Source organism: Melitaea cinxia, chromosome 8, assembly GCF_905220565.1.
Source record: "Melitaea cinxia chromosome 8, ilMelCinx1.1, whole genome shotgun sequence".
NCBI lineage: Eukaryota > Metazoa > Arthropoda > Insecta > Lepidoptera > Nymphalidae > Melitaea > Melitaea cinxia.
In genome coordinates, this window is record NC_059401.1 from 989,390 (window position 1) to 1,009,986 (window position 20,597).

The following is a 20,597-nucleotide window of genomic DNA, read 5'->3' on the forward strand; positions in this document are numbered from 1 at the left end:
TGCTTTTCGAGACTCAGGAACTTACAAATTTACTACTACTAGCCCGTTGGCGCAGTTTGTAGTGACCCTGCTTTCTGCTCCGAGGGTTGTGTGTTCGATTCCCACCCCGAGTCTGTGTTTAATATAAATATTTATTTATATATCTATTATTTATAAGTATATTTATCAGACAGACAACAGTGTGTGTATAATACATGATATTTATCATTTATTTATTATTATTATTTTATGTACATTTATTTTTGTACTTTACTCATATTATTATTATTTTTTAAATAAATACCAGATATTTGTTAAGCTTAAGAAAAATAAAAAAGGAAACGAGGAAATAATTTAAAAAAATTCGTTTAATTAAAAAATACACTACATATTTACAAAAATGTAATCGATTATTCGAATAATACGATCGACTAGTACGATCCAAACGTGATGTCGTGAAGGGGCGCGGCGCCACCTTGTGGGAGGGAATACTCCTTTAGGAGTTCGTCGAGCATCGAGAACGGCTTACTCTTTTGGTTTTGGTGGAAATTGGGCTGAGGGGCGTTGAAACCTTGGTTGAAGTCGACTTGGGTGTGTTTGGGGGAGAATTGTTGAGGTTGGGGCGCGGGCCTGAAGTCTTGTTTGGGTATCTGGTTGTATCGTCTTGCTTGGGGTTCGGGGTTGAAGAAGTTGTTTTCGACTGGTGCTGGCGCTGGAGCTGCTCCCGCGAAGAATGCCGGCTGGAAAAATTATTTATATTTAAACAGTAATAATAAATGAAAAAAAAAAAAACGAATCTACTTGAGACCACACGACTGAAGTAAAACTTCTGCACTGTTTCTTAGATATACGAAATGTAACTGGCTATGACAGAAAGAGAAAGAAAATGTGTGCTCGCACCTCTCTCTTTCTTTCTCTCCGTTCGCGTCATCCGTTCACACTTTTCGTAACGCTCTCGTCACACATTCACCAGCTTACTCCTCAGCTCAAGCGTGCGTAAAGAAGTTTTACTTCAAAAAGTCTGCTTGTTTCTTATTTATTTTATGTAAACTGGTTTTAAGAGGAGTAAGGCAAGCAGAATTTGAAAAAATTTCGCTTATTTAATGTAAATATTATCAAATTCGATTAAATAATCAGACATATAATTTTTAATGGTTTGTTATTTAAATAATGTTATGAGGTATTACCCTCAGGGATCACCAACTACCAACTACCTTTTTTTTTCACGTGGGGAAAATCCGTCATGGATACCCTCCAGCGCGGGGGCGCCAGAGGGTTATGTCAGATTCCTACTGACTAAAAACCACCACGTGTGAGCAGTCGTCCGCCTGGGTGGGGCGAGATGGGGTCGCGCCACCTAACTACTACTAACTACCTACACCAACCCGCCTGCCCAGCGTGGTGACTATGGGCAACAGACATGAGTTCACGCCATTTTTGGCGCGAACTTGTGGAGGCCTATGTATATAGTGGACTGCGATAGGCTGCAGTGATGATGATGGTAATGAGTTATCAAAGATTGAATCAAACTGGAGATAGTTTTGGTTGACCGAATCCGTTCACACGCTTAATTTAAAATTAGCAATTTCATCAAATACTATTAAATTACACATTATTACAATAATAAGTACGTCGATATGTTGTTGTTTTATTTTCTCTAATGATATCGTAAATTAAAAATGAATTAAATTACTAAAACCTTACTACTAGAGACTAAGTAATTAGTAAACTTAAGTTACTAAAAACACATTAGACAAGATATCCAAGAAGGTTTACTAAACGTCATGTAAATCGAAATTTTTTTATGTAAAAAAAAAAAAACATAAAACGGACGGTTTATAAAACAATGCGCGTTATTAGTGATAGTTCAAAAAACTACTCGTTAGATGTCGCTCAAATTTGAATGGCATTGAAACTACATGAAAAGCACTAGCTTTAGAATATATATAAATGTGTGTCAGCTCCGACGCACGACTGGAGTTTACCCCTTCAGATCGACGGTCTAAATAGGCACAAAAAGGCTTACGGCCGAACCCAATATTCAATCTATCTCTGGTTATGTCCTACTAGAGACAGAAATATCTATCTATCATTCATTTTACTGACCCAATAAACTTGTCGACGATAGGCAATCTTATCCTTCAAAGCTGTCTATCGACGAGAGGGAGGATAGCTTACCAGAGATAACAGTTCGTATGAAAATGACAGTGTAAGCGTCCCAATAATAATAGAGTTCTATCTGTCAGTAACGTTGGTTATCTTTAGTAACAACAATATCCGATCTATAGTTTTCGGGGGATAACTAAGATTTATTAATTGAAAAAGTATTTTCATTGTTTAAAATAAAATTAATTTCGAGTGAAAAATAATGGCAGACTCAAGTTCAAGTAGCAGTTCAAGTGATATTGCTCTTTTGCAACAATTAATTGAATAAAAATAATATGTTTCTTGTGAAATAATACTTACTTTACTCATCTTGTGAATAAAACAAACAATTTGGTGAATGATTGTACCTATAATTTGCAATGATTTGTATAATTTGAATTTTGATTTGTAAAAAAATTATACAAATTCAAACGAAACAACGATTCAATAAAGCGTAATGGCGTCGTAGCGTCTTTTCGTGTCGTGTTAAAACGTTCCGTTACTAGATTTACCATGCATTCCATATTAAAATAATATCATTTATTATAAATTAAAAAGTCTGTGTAAAAATTAATTTGTCCATATTTTTATAAAACAAGATTACTTTAATATGAATAAAATTTGTATGACAAATTTAAATACTACAAAACATCTGTGTAACATAACTGAGGCCGTCTGTGACGCTGCGTATACTGGAATGTAAGGAAGAGCTCAGGTAGCCGGTCTATCTACAGCTAACTGGAGATAGTAGTCCCCTATGCGAATTATTGGGACAACTACAAAGGATAGATAGCTAGTTATTAGCAGTCGATGATAACTACCTATCTCTATCTTTAGATTGAATATTGGGTTCGGCCGTTACTAGTCAAAGATAAAGATTAATACCATATCAAACGGTAAATAAACAAATCAAATAACGCCATCTATCGATGATACGCTACGACAAGATGGCGTTATTAGAAAACGTCGTTACGCCTTTAGACTTTATGCGATAGATGGCGTTACGAGAAACGTAACGAGATCATCCGATCAGTAGATTTTACTCTTCATATTTTTTTCATACCGGGGACCTTATGTGAAAATCGATTCTTAAGGCGTAAATTCAAAAAACATCAAAACACCCAGTAAAAAGTTATGATAGATATAAAAATAATGTCAAATTGAGAAGCTACTCCTTTTTTTGATGTCAGTTAAAATAAGTGAAATAGACTAAATAAGATAATGTTAATAGACCAAATAGACCAGATGGTTTAAAGCTACTGGAGATGATGGGAGGTAAGCTCGGCAACGCGCTTGTGATGCTTCGGGTGTTGCAGGCTACGGTTTTAAAAATCCTTCTCCTACGTGGAGAAAGAGGATTATGCCCAGCAGTGGGATGTTACTTACCATGAGATTGACCGTACGCTTTGGCGATCTAGTCGTATAAAAAAAAAATAGTAAACAGTAAATACATCGTAGAAAAACTAAAATACCTTAGGTGGAGTGGGCGACTGTTGAGCGGGCCTGTACTGTTGTTGTGGGGCAGGTCTGTACTCTTGCTGGAGCTGAGGGTTCGATCGGTACTGTTGCTGGGGCTGAGGGGCTGGCCTGTATTGTTGCTGGGGCTGAGGGGCTGGTCTGTATTGTTGCTGGGCGCGGGGAGCGGGGCGGGGTGCGGGGGCGGGGGCGGGCTCCTCGTAGTCGTAGTCTACGTTCTGGGGCTCGCGGTATTGAGAACGTCCGCCGTTCTGGAAAAATTTGATAACAGGTAATATATATTATCTATGGACAGTTGAATATGATTTGGAGTCCTAGGTATTTTGTGGTAATTTTTTGTGTTCTTAGATTTCATCCTTATTATTCATTTTCATAACATTTAGATAAGCATTTCATAGGTCTATTTTTTTCATTTTAAACTTGTAAATTCGAAGATAATAATCGTATAATAATCGTAATTATTAATACATAAAATTAAAAAAAAAACACTTTCTAAAAATGTAAAGGAATATTTTTTGTTAAATTTTGACAAATTTAGAGTCGTTACTTTGTTGGATCTCATGTTTTTTTCACCACTGGCAAATTATCAACAAATTTGGAGACGTTACCTTGTTAGGTCGCAGGCCTTCGTCACGAGTGGACTCGTCGACGAGAGTGGGGGGTGCGACTGTGATGCCCTCTCCAGCTGGCTGGAAGCCGTACTTGTTGGCTCCATACTCGATTACACGCACCTGGAAAATGTTACATTATTACATTATAATTAAAATGCTTATTACGCCCGATCGGTTAACGGTTTTAGTGATTGCTCCAGTAAGTTCCAATTACTGGAGCAATCACTTTGAATCTGGAACTAAAATTTGATTTTTCATCTAAAAATTTTTCATTGAAACTTTCAATCCTACTAATTGTCCATTAATTTTGATCTGCATATTTATTAATTTTTAATCCATAGTGCTAAAATTCATTTTTAATCCATCACACTGTCAAACCGCCCGGTTTGTATGACATATACATTGATCATACACACATATCATATACATACATTACTTCAACCCCTTTAACGCCTTAGAGGTATAATTTTTCAGAGTATGTTCTAATTGGAAGGCAATTACAATAAATTTGTAGCATTTGTAGCACGAAAAATGCAAGACCTTCAACAAAATTTGTTCGAGTCCTTATACAACAATCCTTAGACAACAATTGGCTCAAATTTGTACATTTGTTTGGTGTATTGGTATTCAAAAAGGTACCAAATAATATACTTTTCGTACCACTTGCTCAAAAAGTGACATTTCATGCCACAAAAAACGAACATAACAATAGTCATTTTTAATCTGTTAAAAACAGGGAAAGAAAATTGCACTGAATTTCATTCATCCTCTAGGGGGAGAATGTGATTTAAATTTGGAATACTTACCGAAATTTATACTGAGCTACATCTGTGTTTACACCATTGAGTTTGTATATAAAGCATTATACATCTTTTTGAAAAAGGAATACGCATTTATTATGCAGTTCATCATTACAGCCTATACAGTCCACTGCTGGACACAGGCCTCCACAAGTTCACGCCAAAAATAACGTGAACTCATGTGCCCTGCCCACAGTCACCACGCTGGGCAGGCGGGTTGGTGACCGCAGTACTGGCTTTGTCGCACCGAAGACGCTTATGCAGTTATGATTATTAAATAAAATTACGAAAACCGACGAGGCCGTATGAGCTTGATGCCTTTGCTTTTCTGACAGAAAAATATTAGTCTAGGAATTTGCCGAGTTTTTGTTTTCTTCAAATACATAAACGTTAAGTTTACTTTAATTTATTTTTTAACCGACTTCCAAAAAAGGAGGAGGTTCTCAATTCGACTGTATTTATTTATTTTTTATGTATGTTACATCAGAACTTTTGACCGTGTGGACCGATTTCGACAATTTTTTTTAATCGAAAGGTGGTGCGTGTCAATTGGTCCCATTTAAATAATTTGAGATCTAACAACTACTTTTCGAGTTATATCTAATAATGCGTTTTTACTTGACGCTTTTTTCGTCGACCTACGTTGTATTATAACCGCATAACTTTCTACTAGATGTACCGATTTTGATAATTCTTTTTTTGTTGGAAAGGAGATATCCCTAGTTTAGTACTATGATAAGGAAACCAGGATCTGATGATAGGATCCTAGAGAAATCGAGGGAAATTCTTGAAAATACGCAAAAACTTTTTACTGGATGTACCGATTTTAATAATTTTCAATTTCATCGAAAGCTGATGTTTGTCATGTGGTCACATATAAATTTTATTAAGATCTGATAACTACTTTTTGAGTAATCTTTGGTAACGCGTAGTTAGTTGACTATTTTTTCGTCGATCTACGTTGTATTACTCGTCGATGTAATTGAAGTCGGTTTTTTTTTCGTTTGCGAGCAAACACTACTATTATTATAAATAAGTTAATGTTCTAAAAATACGTTACGCTGTTAAATCAAAGCGACAGTGAGTGAATTGTCGGATTCCATTAGTGCAAATGCTGACGCAATTATAAATAATTTCCTTCCAACAAAATCCAAGGAAAATTATTTAAAAACTTATGAATAATTTTCAACGTGGAGAAGTGCGAAAGGCCTATCAATTTCACAATCAGTACTTCTTGTCTATTTTGATTATTTATCCACGACAATGTTTTTAACTGAGGTAGGGCACAGCAGGAATTTCCTGCTCAAAATATGGAGCAGCCCGACTGGGGTAGTACCTCGACCTTACAGAAGATCACAGCTAAATAATACTGCGTTCAAGCAGTATTGTGTTCCTGTTGGTGAGTAAGGTGACCAGAGCTCCTGGGGGGATTGGGGATTGGATCGGCAACGCGCTTGCGATGCTTCTGGTGTTGCAGACGTCTATAAGCTACGGTAATCGCTTACCATCAAGTGAGCCTACGCTTGTTTGCCGACTAGTGATATAAAAAAAAAACAATGTTTCGAATGTTAACTTTTACTTTTAATTGTCATTATTTTGAATAAATGCTTATCTCATATTATTATTGTGTTAATTTTTTCGCAAATGGTACGAAAAGTAGAGTATTTTCCTCGGTGATAAAGCTGTCTTAGTCTTGGGTGAACTTAAATCCCTCGCTACACTCAGGACTCGTATTAAATCACGAGCGAACGCAAGTGTACAATTAGCATCATTCATTTCATGCATGCAGTCGGCGTTCATCGATTTATTAGACGTTGTCACGTCAAAAATATTTAAATAAATACACGTAATCAGTCCCTATTTTATGTGCCTAGAACTAGGACCAAATATACGCAGAATAATTTTACTTTTAGAGCATGTAAAATGTACAATCAATGTTTTCATCACGGATCTCTTTCTTTCTCACGGATTTCTTTAAGGAGCGAATTACGATATGCAATAAATTTTTAATTTTTAATTTATCATTAATTATTTACATAATTCATGAATTTCTACTAGGTTAGTTTGATTTTGTTATAAATTAATTTAATTATAATTGTATTATAGTTGGTATGATTAATTTTTAATGTTGTATATATCTGAATTTGTTATCTTTTAATTATTTATTATTTAATTGATGATTGTATGAAATGTTTCTATTCGTACATGTTTACCTAATTATTCAATTTACTACTGTTTGAATTATTTATATTTCTGTGTGTATCGATTATTTCTTATTAATGTGTGCTTTTTAGCTTATTAATGAATTGTTTAGTATTGGAAACTTTATTGGTTTATGTATCAGTTTTATAAGATTTTTTTTTTCTTTGTATTATTGTACAGTTTGTTTCCTAAATAAAATAAAATAAAACGTACCTTTCCAGTATCATCTTTGTATCCGTATTTCCCCTTGACTTCTCCTGTTGGTGACTTGGTTTCAATTTTGAAGGACCCGTCCGCGGCCTCATAGCCGTATGTGTAGGATCCGTCCTCGTTGTGCCTGGAATATAAGATAGTATAATGTTTTACAATTACATTAAATACTTTTCAGAACAGAGTGGTAATTGTCTGAGTTTCTCAGGACTTGTCCTTTTTATGTACACACACGGTCATCTGTTCCTGAAAGTAACTTCAAGTCTGTGATTTAGGTAACAAGCGACTGTTACATATGTACGTATATTTATAAAAAATGCTCCGGACTACCGGATGCACGGATAGGTGTGAAGCTTTCGCAGTATTAGGATTTAGCCTGTATTATCCCACTGCTGGGCATAGGCCTCTATCTCCATTTAGGAGAAGGATTTGAGCTCAATCCATATTCATTTACGTGTACGGAAGTTACTGATATTGTCATTTTGAAATTCCCGACACTTCGACGACCATAGTCAACAGTCAAACGCCTGACATCTGCAACGTAGCCAAAATTTCAGGAGTTTTATTTAGACAAATGCTGTAATTCCCGTATGTCGATATTGACCGAAATATATTAAAAACTTAACCCTCCTTTAACCGGCTTCAGAAAAGGAGGATGTTACTCAATTCGACCGTATATGTATATTTTTTTAATGTATGTTCGGGGTAACTTCGTCGTTTATGAACCGATTTTGATGATTCTTTTTTTGTTGGAAAGGAGATATACCAAGGGTAATACCATGATATGGAAACCAGGATCTGATGATGAAATCCCAAAGAAATCGAGGAAAACCCTCCCCGACCCCAAAAATCGTAGTGACGTATACGTCGTATTACTTGTCGATGTAATTGAAGTCGGTTTTTTTCGTTTGCGAGCAAACACAATTATTATTATCTTTAAATTGTGATTCAAGATAGCTATAAGATGATTGATAATTTTTTGTTGCATATATTTACCTGTTAATTTGTTTAAGTATAGGCACAGGCGTAGAAGCGACTTTAGGCTCTGAAGCGATGTAGCGCGGCGCTCGCTCCTCTGCGTACTGGGCGTGAGCGCACGCGCATAACGCCAGAATAGCCTGAAATATCAAGACATGTAGCATAAACCATAAGATTTGTTTTTAATATTAGTAATTGTTGAAGTGAAAGTTCCTTACGCACACTTGACTTCGGTAGTAAGCTGGTGAATGCGTGACGGGAGAGTTAAGAAAAGTGTGATCGGGCGAGGCGTGCGGAAGTTGGGGGAGAGATATAAAATTAGTGAAGAAAAAAAAGAGAGTTACGTTTCGTATATTACTGTAGGGACCAGTAAAGAAGTTTTACTTCAATCGTGTGGTCAAGCACACTCGTTTTTTATCTCTTTAATACATGTTACTGTGTTGTTGTACTATTGTATTTCTATTGTTTTTAATAATTGTGTTTCTTCTCAAACAGAAAATAAATATCGGCTTCACTTTACACCGACAATAAAATAACAATTTGAATACGCCTTATTAGGGATAGTTTAAAAACTGTTTGTCATAATAACAACCGGGACCGACGGCTTAAAGTGCTCCCACAAGGACTGTACAAATGGGAGTAAAATATATTATAAATAACAATTATTTAATAAAATGTAATTTTACACCAAAATAATAATGACCTCAGCGTCCGTGTCGGCAGAAGACTAAATAATAATAATGATTCTTTATTGAAGAACATAAATAAAATTAAATTTATAAGACTACATTAAAATTATATTTTAAAAATATTAACAAAAAAAGAATCGTAACAAATTATTGAAATTAAGAACTTAATATAAATTTTTTAATACAATACAATAATTTTAAACATTTTAAACATTAAACATCTGTTTTGTGGCAATTTAGGGAGAGGGTTAAAAATTAGTGAAATTGTGCTTACGTAATAATTGAATGACCCCTTAATTGAATAAGGTAATTTTTGATTTTATATCAATTTAATGTATAATAATTCATATATAGTAATACTAGCTGACCCCACAAACGTTGTTTTGCCATATATGTTAGTAACCCCCTTAATTCCCCCTTATTATAACTTAGGGGTATGAAAAACAGATGTTGGTCGATTCTCAGATATGCCGGATATGCACACAAAATTTCATAAAAATCGGTATAGCCTATACCGTGTCACAATGTAACTAACATTGTGACACGAGAATTTTATATATAATACTAGCCGACCCCGCAAACGTAGTTTTGCCGTATATTTTATCAACCTACTCAATCCCTCCTCCCGCCCTATAACTTAGGGGAATGAAAAATAGCAAAATTTTATATTTTATTAACCCTCGAACCCCCCCCCCCCTCCTCCATAACTTAGGGATATGAAAAATAGATGTTGTTCGATTCTCAGACCTACCCGATATGCACACAAAATTTGATGAGAATGCGTCAAGCCGTTTCGGAGGAGTTTAACTACTAACACTGCGACACGAGAATTTTATATATTAGATATAGAATTAGTCAAAGAATATATGTAATGAATAGAAGTGTTTTAAACTTTCGTTTCCTTGACTACGCTCAACTGAATCTACGAATACCTCGTTGCTTAAGGTTGGGAAATTTGCACGCACAGTGAACACAGTTTACGACAGAAGTGGACAATTACTTTATATTCGCTATAAATAATACCGATTAATATATTTCGTGCGGTTACATTGTGACCTTGGTTTTTAGTGGTCTAAAATTAATTAGTTTAGTATAGGTATTGCTATTTTATTAACATTTTTAAACATAGCTGTAACAGACGCAGTATAAAATTTTAAAGATATTTTCAAAATCTTTTTTAAAATATACTCTGTAACTGCTACAGCGACTGAAACTATACATATATGTACATGAACCATATGTATTTATTTTTTCTTTTGGTCTATCTGTTTGTCTGTGTCTGCTGATAAACTACTGATTATAAAATGGAACTAAACACGATTTAAGTTCATATTAGAAGTTAGGACACCTACTTTTTACCACGTTATTCGGCACGGTTACTCTAGAAAGGATGAAATTTCTTAAATTTTAAAAGAGATTGTTAGTTTCTCCCCGGTTATTTTAGCGTAGACGACACGTTGGCGCAACGGTCACAGCACTGGTTTGTGGCAACGGAGCTGTCGATTGCAGGTTATATTCACGTACGTGACAAACGTTAGTATTGGCCATACAAATGTTTGCCGTGGTCTGGGTGTTTGTGCAGTGCTTGTGGGTCCTCTACCGTTCTTCGGAGAGCACGTTAAGCCGTCAGTCCCGGTTGTTATCATGTACACCTGATAGCGATCGTCATTCATAATAGGGAATATATCCGCTAACCCGTATTGAAGAAGCGTGGTGGATTATGATCCTTTTCCTAAAGGGGGAAAGGGGCCTATGCCCAGCAGTGGAATATTACAGGCTAAAGCGTATTTTAGCATATTTACGAAGTCGAAATCTAAAATCAAACGAGGTTTGAGGTTACCTATAATCATAAACAGAGAAATAAAATTCAGTGTGTTTCAGCTCTGACGCTCGACTGGAGCTTATGTCTTAAAACAATTATCGTGATATTTAAATATTAAAAGCTTCTTAAATGATTCTAAATGTAATTAATTGCGCGCGAACGAAAAAAAACCGACTTCAATTGATCGACGAGTGATGGTAATTAGATAAAAAATAGTAATGTAAATACGTGTTATGAAAGATTATTCAAAAAGCAATTATCAGATCTTGATCAAATTTAAATAGAAATACAACACAAACATGAGCCTTCGAATTAAATAAAAATTATCAAAGTCGGTATACACAGTAAAAAGTCATGAGGTGTACAACGTAGGTCGACGAAAAAATAGTCAAGTAAATACGCATTATTAGATGTAACTCGAAAAGTACCTGTCACATCTCGATTAAATTTAAATGGGACCACGTGAAAAGTACCATATTTTGATTAGTAAAAGGAAATCATCGAAATCAGTCCACCCAGACAAAAGTTTTGAGGTAGGTTGACGATCGTCTGTTCCTAAAGTAAGCAACTTAATGCTTGCTATAAGGTAACAGCCGACTGGTATAGCTACATTTTTTTTTTCAATAAACATACTTATTAGTTTTACGTGTCATATAGTATACGGTTACATGATATTTCAAGAAATATATAATATATAATATATATTTAGTTATTTAATAATATATATAGATATTTAAAAAAAATGTATATTATTTTTCGATAATACGGTAAGCAAAATAAAGCTAAATAACTATCTAGATTTTTTCAAAGTTTATATTTCAAAAAAATTATATTATTTTGTTATTTTTTATCTGTGCCTAATGTCAATACAACAAGAATCCGCAAAAGGTAATTAACACGGAAGTAATCAAAACATATCTATTTTATTTTTATTTTTAATCTGCATGCAATGACAAAGCTCTTTGTTTGTGATATAATTCGTAAAATAATTCTCGCAAAGGGCGTCAGATCGGAAAGTAGTCTCGTTAGAGGCCACGGCGCCGCCCGATGCCGGTGACCACGAAAGTGTCCAGTACGGGACATTTATGACATTTAAAAAAATTAATAATATATTGAAAAACAGGTCGTAATTCTACTGACACTGCCTAATTGATTACATTTATATCGGAAAAAGAGGGCTATACCAGTGGAATATCTACATACCGAATCAGTCTCCAAAAATCTTTTTTGCTTGGTTGATTTAGCCTAAACGGATCAAGTAACTAATTTCTCATATGAAATATTGGTATAGATGGTATCGAAGTGCATCATTATATACATTTGAAGTATTTATATAAATTTTAACGAATAGCTAAGTGTTTTGTCATGCGAAAAGCTAGAAAACGGCTGGACAATTTCGTTTTTTTTTTTTTTAGTTTATAATCCTTTGTAAAAAAAATTGAAAGAATAAAAACAAAAAAATTAGGTAACTGAAATAATTTAGAAAACACAACATTTACTTTAACTGCTTTGCATTTGAATTTTTCTTCTTTTAGTTAAGTTATCAGGAATAAATGGCTAATTAACCATAATGCGTAACATTCTGGGGGTACCACACTAGCGGTAACATTCTTAAAAGTTTTTAATTATATCATTGTGATGTACGATAAAATTAAAATAAAACAATTACTGTATTTCAACGAGTTACTAATATTACCAATCGATCCCTTCCTTATTCGTAATGAATGTAGGCCCTACTAGACCCCTAGTTTCATATTACCGGTAGTGCGGGGCGGTGTGGAATTACAACCAGCCCGTAACACCCACCTCGGAACTGGTTACACTCAGTGCATTCTTGAGATATAACATCACTAGTAATTGTTTTGGAATAACTATTTTATATCGGGTTTTGTTTGTTTATCATGAATATGCCAATTTCAAGGACTATTAGAGTTTATTATATACATATATTTTGTAAGCTGTATAGTATTATTTTAAGACTTATATTTTGGGATAGTAATCTATATTAATATTATAAAGCTGAAAAGTTTGTTATCCCGCTAATCTCAGGAAGAACGAATTGATAAATTCTTTTTGTGTTGGAGAGCCCATTTATCGAATCCAAGGCTACTTTTCTTTAAATTAACGCGTGTGAAAACACAGGCCACAGCGTGTGACTAACAAATATTTACAATTATATTAAAAATTTAATGAAGGAAAACCAGCGGGCTACTTTTCATGTTAGTATATACATTGAAAAATTTAAAGTGAGTAACCAATGACTTCATAGCCATTTTTACTCAGCAGAAACTATCTTTCGAATCGATGGTAGCTCTATATTAACATTATACATTGTTGCAGGATGTGTTACTAGTAGTAATAATAATTATTATTTATTAATTTTTCGTACAAATAAAAAAATTAAATATTACAAATAAAAAACGGTATGCAAAGGCTATCGCTAGCGATATCTTCTAAGGCAACCTTTGGGTATAGGACACGGCATAGTAAAAAACTACAACTTGTATTAAAGGTTAACTTTAATTTGAAGATATTTTAAATAATCAACACAATCTATAAAGTTAGTTAACTGAATATGTACATAATATATGTGTACATTACATCCGTATAATAAAGCAATGAGTTAAACTTGATTCCGAATCAAGGATAACGTGAACGTGTTACGAGTCGCGTGAGTCGCAGGGAAAGGTGGCACGTGTCTCGTCGGTATTTACATGGCAATGTAAGGTACATTAAAACGTAATATTATAATAATTACTGTATACATTTATAATTAAATTGGCTGCACCCGCGATTTTTTCCGCGTGGAATTTAGCAAAAAAGTTATTGTTCAGTTCGCAGTTATATTAAAATAATCTAAAAAAAGTAGCCGAAGTTACTCCTTATTACATCAGCTATCTGCCAGTGAACGTCTCATCAAAATCGGTCCAGCTGTTTCAGAGATTAGCTGGAACAAACAAACAGACCGGTAGACAGACAGACAAAAATTCTAAAAAATGTTATTTTGGTATATGTACCGTGTATACATCAATATGCATTTAGTAAAAAGCGGTTATTATAATATTACAAACAGGTGCCTGTCCAATTTTATTTATTTGTATAGATGGTTTATTTGGGTTCACTTGTGTTTTTAATTATTACTGCTTTACAAACCGTTAGATTGTGGTTTCATCCCAACCTATAATAATATTTCTAATGCTGCTAGAAAAATCTTTCTAAGATCAAGTGGTACAAGTAAACAGCATACGTAATGACATTTGAAATAGGTATTTTAAAATAGTTACCGTTATTTTCATCAATAATGCGAAACCTACAAAGATATGCATCAATAGTTACCCCAAAAGACATTTGTCGATCACGATTCAGCCTGTAATATCCCACTGCTGGGCATAGGCATCTTTCTCCATCTAGGAAAAGGATCAGAGCTTAATCCACGACGCTGCTCCAATGCGGGTCGGCGGTTATATTCCCTACTATGAGTAATGATCGCTATCAGGTGTATGTACAATAACAAACGAGACCGACGGCTTAACGCGCTCTCCGAGGCATGGCGGGGACACCTACAAAGACAGACATCCGAACTGGAAAGGAATATTTGTTCAAATACAAATATTTATCCAGATCGGAAATCAAATCCGGAAACTATCGATGTTTTGCGCACACCCACCACTAGACCAGAACGGTTAATTAACTTAAGTAAATAAAGTATTAAATTAACAAAGCGATATCATAAAATAATCAACCAACTTAGAAAATGTGGTGTAAAACTAAATAAAGTTTTATATACAGTAGAAAGTACATAAATAAATACGTTTGTGTAGCATTTTGCGGTACAAGGACGTAAGTCTACTCTGTCAGTAATGCACTATTTATTTTCGGTTGAGCCACCGTGTATCCAAAACTAATGGGTAATGCGACTCACGCAACTGACAGACGAAGTTTTATTGGGTTGTGACTTATTTGTACATACGTACGATAATGTTGTTTATATATATATATATATATATATATATATATATATATATATATATATATATATATATATATATATATGTTGCAGTCAGAACTCTTAACCAGTCAAAAGTACTATTGACTAGCGAAATCAGTCAAAAGTACTTTTGACTGGACAAGTTGGTCAAAAGTGGTTTTGACTGAAAATTATTGGTTATTAGTACTTTTGACTGCAAATTCGCGGTTAAAAATAATTTTGACTGACGCTCTCCGTCAAAAATAGTTTTAACTGCAAAAATGCGTCAGTCAAAAGCACTATTAACTCGTTAGATGTGAATAAATTTAATCAAATGATCCTGATAAACCATAATAAATTTATGCCCGCGATCTTCTTGCGACTGCATGTCAATTAGATCGACTTGGCAGCGGCTGTTCATTTCAGTGTGCAGTAATGGTGTTTCCTTTTCATTAAATTTCGCGTCTTCCACATCCATTGCAAACTTTTCAAATTTTTCTTTTGTCATCACATTGAAATGACTATCTTTCATATCTACCATCGCTAAAATTCTTTGCAAAAAGCCTTCTTTATTTTCGTAGTCACTCATTTTTGTTCTAATATCAGCACGTTCTCCACTAATAATGAGTAATATAAAAGTTTATATGTGCGTTCGTCGTTATTTTTATCGACCACCTTAACTTTTTAAGAGTTTTGACTGATACAACCAGTCAAAACCACTTTTGACGGAATCATTTAGTCAAAAGTACTTTTAACCAGCTCCATTGGGCAAAAGTACTTTTAACTGTTATTTTAGTCAAAAGTATTATTGACTAAAGCAAACGGTCAAAAGTACTTCTGACTGATTTTGCTAGTCAATAGTGCTTTTGACTGGTTAAGAGTTTTGACTGCAACATATATATATATATATATATAATCTATTTTATAAATAAATTATGTATTAGACGTGGATAGAAAAAATCCTGCTCAAATAATTAATTGACAAATAAGTAACATTTAATTATCATTAAGTAAATAAAGTTTGATAAATAATAAATAAAACTTTTAATTTTAGAAATCATATACCAAATATAATATGTATATACTAGATGACCCAGCCACAGATAATGGCTTGAATCAATTTTTTATTAATTCTTTTGATATACGGCGCCATCTACCGGCATCTATATCTGTGCAAATTAGATGCTAAACCGCCATCTATTAGGATTTTGTAGAATTAACCGATAAATACACACAAAAGTCGTATAATAAATATTTAAATGGCAATAACAAATATTTAGATATATAATTAATATAATTGAGATAAAAAACTACCCTATCTCCTAAGTTGGTTCAAACTACAGATGCTTACAAAATTTGATAAAAATTGGTTCAGTAGTTTCGGAGTTTATCGCTAACATACATCGTGACACGAAATTTTTATATATGTAGATGTAATTATATATTATATACATTATTATTAATATTATTATATATTATTATAATATGCCGAATATAGCTACCCATTTTAAAATAATTTATATTTGAACATAAATAAAAAAATACCCAACAATTACTCAAACTATACTCGTAGTACCAAATAAGAGTGACCGAAAAAAAATTTACTAAAATATTAAAAATCACGCAAATGAAGTCACGTGTAGAAATAGTTTGACGAAATAATAAAACTAAAAAATAAGGTTACATTCCGAAGTGCATGTTTCTCAACGAAATAATAGCACAACTATTAGTTACGGTGTACGGTCGTGTCATTGAACCCGGCTAGTTACAAAATTACAAATATTTTCAGATATTTGATTAATGCACAATCTGAATATTCAGCAATCGCTTATATGTATACTACGTTTTTACAACTAGGGCGGCACACATCCTGATGGCTAGTGTTTACCGTAGCCTATCCATCCGCAAACGCGTTGCTGATCCTACCCTTGAACCTCCACAGGAGCTCTGGCCACCTTACTCACCATAGGAATACAACACTACTTAATTATCGAATTATTAAGCTGTGATCTGTAATATTGAAATACTGCCCCAGATGGAATGCTTTAGATTTTGAGCAGGATATTTTTTGTATGATCTGACTCAATGCAATGTCTTCGGTAGCCGTTCTCAATCCCCAGTGTGTCTCCTGACATAGACCTCCTCCATTCCCTTCCATATTTTCCTATCTATGGCCTTTCTCTGCCATGTAGTCCCTGTCAAGGATTCGATGTCATCTACCCATCTGAGATCTTGCCGTCTTCTTGTCCGTTTTCCATCCCTTGGGTACCAATCCATGATATCATCGGTCCATTTCCGAAACTTGTTTCTTGCAATGCAATGCAATATATTCTATAATAAATATTTGTTTGGGTCTTCCCCATCTCGGAAAGCACAATAGACTGTAGTTCCTGGTTGTTATCACAACAAATATTTTAAATACGGAATAGGAATCTGAGCCTTTAACAATCTGTGTTTCATGACTCTATCAAGACTACTCTACATTTTATATGGGTGACCCTGACTTTTAATTATTACTGACGATTGTAATGTATGAATTCTAAATTAATTTTATGCTTTTTGTATTTTTTATTACCATTTTACTAAGTACCCGTCACTTTTATAAAGGTAAGCGACAGTGAGTGGACCTCGAAACAACCTGGTCTTAGCTACCCTGGGCGAGCACAATTTTTATTTCTCTATTCTAAAACGAACCTTAGTGAATTAAATTAGAGTCTATATTCGTTTGATAAATTGAATGCTATTCTGAAACTTTTTGTCGTTACAGAAAAGTTTATTGAATTATTTGCTCAAACAAGATCACCTTGCGTTGGCAGTTTTAATTATTGTGTCGTTTCGATACTTTAAAAGTTTTATAGACTTTTTTTTTAATTGAAGTAAAACTTCTCTACACACGAATTGGGGAGTAACCTGGTAAATAAGCGGTGGTAAACGGGCCAGGGGAACGGAAAGTGAGAGGAAGATATAACTTACTAAAGATAGAAAGAGAGAGGGTTATGTTTCGCATATTACTGTATGTGCAACAAAAGAAGTGTTACTTCAGTCGTGTGGTATAAAGCACACTCGTTTTTTTTAAATTTTAAAACAAAATTAAATGGGTTTAGGAAAAAGGTTAACATCTACTCGTTTGTATAATATAACATTCGACCCGTTCAATATAATCCTTTAGAGAGGGTAAAGTAAAACTAGGTAAATTTGAAGTTTAATATTTTAACTCAGACTCCTTAGAAGCAGTCACTACGCACTATGTCAACAGGTAAGTCAAATAATTAAACTTTTAAATTCAAGCTATTAAAAGCCAAAATTCACGTTATCTTTTTGTGTATGGTGTTCAATAAAGAGTACACATACAAACAAAGCGTAAAACAATATAGCGGGAAACCAAAAACCAAAAATATAGGATTGACTTCTTAGGTTTTAGTCCTATGTCGATGGTCCGGGAACACATACAATACACTAGCACAAACGCCCAGACTGCGGCAAACATCTATATGACCAATACAAAGGTATGCCAAGGTATCTGTGGAGATCGAACCCACGACCGCCAGTGCCGCCATAATTCAGTGTTATGACCGTCGCGATAACGACGTCGAATAATAATGAATACTTATTTATATCACTAGACTCTATTCGACCTAATCGAGTTTCCGTCAAGCTGATACCATGCATTAGAGGCATGAACGGCATTTTAAATGCGAACTCCTGCAGCCGAACTGGCTCCACACGTATCGACTTATCGTTCCTGTGGGTCTAACCAGTGAGGTCGAGAGGGTGACGCAGAGCTTAGGCAACTCTACGTTTTCCTGAAGAGTGTCCTAGGCGACATAGTGTCTGACACTGTCTAAATCGTCTGCAACAGACGGACTAAGGCCAATAGATAGATAGAGACTCTATTTGAACTAATAATTATTGATTCAGTCTGTAACATTCCCCTGCTGAGCAAAGGCCTCTTTTTCCATACAGGAGAAAGAAGCTTAATCCACCACTGAATGACGAATAATATCCCTATCACGATTGTTACCCAGTGTTTATAATAACAAATGAAGCCGATAGTATTATATACAAATACAAATTGTCCAAATCCTTCAATTAATAATAAAAAAAATATCTACATTTTAAAAATCACTAATCACATGTTAAACCAAGAAACATGAAATAAAATAGGCAAGGGAAAATAGGGAAATTATATAAATAGTTTTACCACTTGACGCTATTCGATCTAATAATGCGGTTGCACAATATCTAGCACGGTACACTTGCGTTATCACAGACGTTTAAATTGTTACACTATCACTTAAATGAGATATTATCACCCGTGGTGGAATTACTTCACTTGTACACACACAGACACACACAATTTATGATTTATATCTAATATTAATAATAAGGCAATAACAGAATTAAAAAAATGTATATAATAATTGTTAACGCAAAGATAAGCTAAAAGTATGGTATTAAAATGATAAAAAAAATGGTCTAAGAAAACAAAATAGTAATTCGAATATGCATAGAGCCTTTTTTAAGAAGTTTTGCTATTAAATCATTCATAAAATACATTGACTTTTATGGTGGAAATTTTAACAAAAAAAAAAAAAATTTTAACTGTCCCATTTTTCAATATTTAATATTTAAAATATATATCAAAATTTAAAACAATAAAAACGTACCAATCTCACTAACGCCGTCATGTCGTCGAGTCGGAGGCGCTGCGCGAGTGCTGGCCCCTTATATACCTTTCGTGCGGACCTTTCACTGATTTTAGTACTATTTATTTTTAATGCGTCCAAAGGGTTGGTTAGTATCCCTGAAATCCTGAAAAATTGGCCATTTTTCAACTAACAATTCTCATAACGACAAGTAGTAAGCCATCTCGCATCTTTCACATAAATGATTGCAAAGACGAAATAGAACCGTTGATTTTTTTTCTTACTTTTTTTATTAATTTTTATTTCCAGCCAGTCACATACTTTTTTTTGTGATTTTCTATTACAAATACATAAGTACACAGGACCTTCAATATTAGAAGATAATTATGTAATTTTATAATCTTTATAGCAACACTTTAAAATTAATTAATAGAATCATTCGTTTTTAATCATTATCGAGTATTGAATTTTTAGTAGTATTTAATATGTTGTGTAAAATTGTTTTATACCCTTTATGACAAGTTGTTTGCCGGAGCCGGCACTCGTCGGGACCGTGTCTTTACCATGGAACTATTAATCTCTGTCGCATTAGGTTTGAAAGCATGGTTTTATCCACATTTGTTTTTCTTGTATACGGACGGATTGTACTGTATTTTCATAGCGGTCATAGTACTGAAAATTCAAAAGTAAGGTCTAATTCAATAAAGAGATTCTTGATTTGATTTGTTTAAAAAAAATTGATACTAAGAGAGACTTACGCCGAGTAGCACGAAACAAAATTAAAATTTAAGTAGATTTATCACTACTTAAATTTTAATTTCTTTTCGTGCAACTCAGCATTAACCTTATAATCTAATTTATTTCTTACAATACACTACGACCCCTACGACCAAGCGTATTATTTTTAATTATACTCTCTTTCCTACGTATCACGTAATATGAGTGTTTCTTTTAACAGATTAAGGCATCTTAATTAATATGGGTACTCGTACACTTGAACTCGGTGAGGTAGATATTGCTATATATTAGGTCTTTTTTCTTTTACCTATGAAATTGCCATTTTTGATGAAAT

General features: G+C 33.9%; 1 protein-coding gene across 1 annotated transcript; it reads right to left on the minus strand.

The window, feature by feature from the left end:
• Positions 1 to 329: 329 nt before the first annotated feature.
• On the minus strand, positions 330 to 19,576 carry LOC123655498 (nematocyst expressed protein 4-like). The gene is made up of 6 exons (XM_045591275.1): positions 19,547 to 19,576; positions 8,420 to 8,541; positions 7,427 to 7,550; positions 4,209 to 4,331; positions 3,597 to 3,851; positions 330 to 719 (listed from the first exon to the last, which is right to left on the minus strand). The coding sequence occupies exons 1-6, from the start codon at positions 19,565 to 19,567 to the stop codon at positions 411 to 413; spliced, it is 954 nt and encodes a 317-aa protein (XP_045447231.1). The 5' UTR covers positions 19,568 to 19,576; the 3' UTR covers positions 330 to 410.
• Positions 19,577 to 20,597: the final 1,021 nt, after the last annotated feature.

What these genes read in the sequence shown, in the direction of transcription:
- LOC123655498 (XM_045591275.1), bottom strand. Translation starts at nt 19,567, where the DNA reads ATGACGGCGTTAGTGAGATTG. An exon ending in ATACTTAAACAAATTAACAG is followed by an intron (nt 7,551 to 8,419) that starts GTAAATATATGC and finishes CTTATATTCCAG; the next exon opens with GCACAACGAGGACGGATCCT. An exon ending in AGTCGCCCACTCCACCTAAG is followed by an intron (nt 720 to 3,596) that starts GTATTTTAGTTT and finishes TAATTTTTCCAG; the next exon opens with CCGGCATTCTTCGCGGGAGC.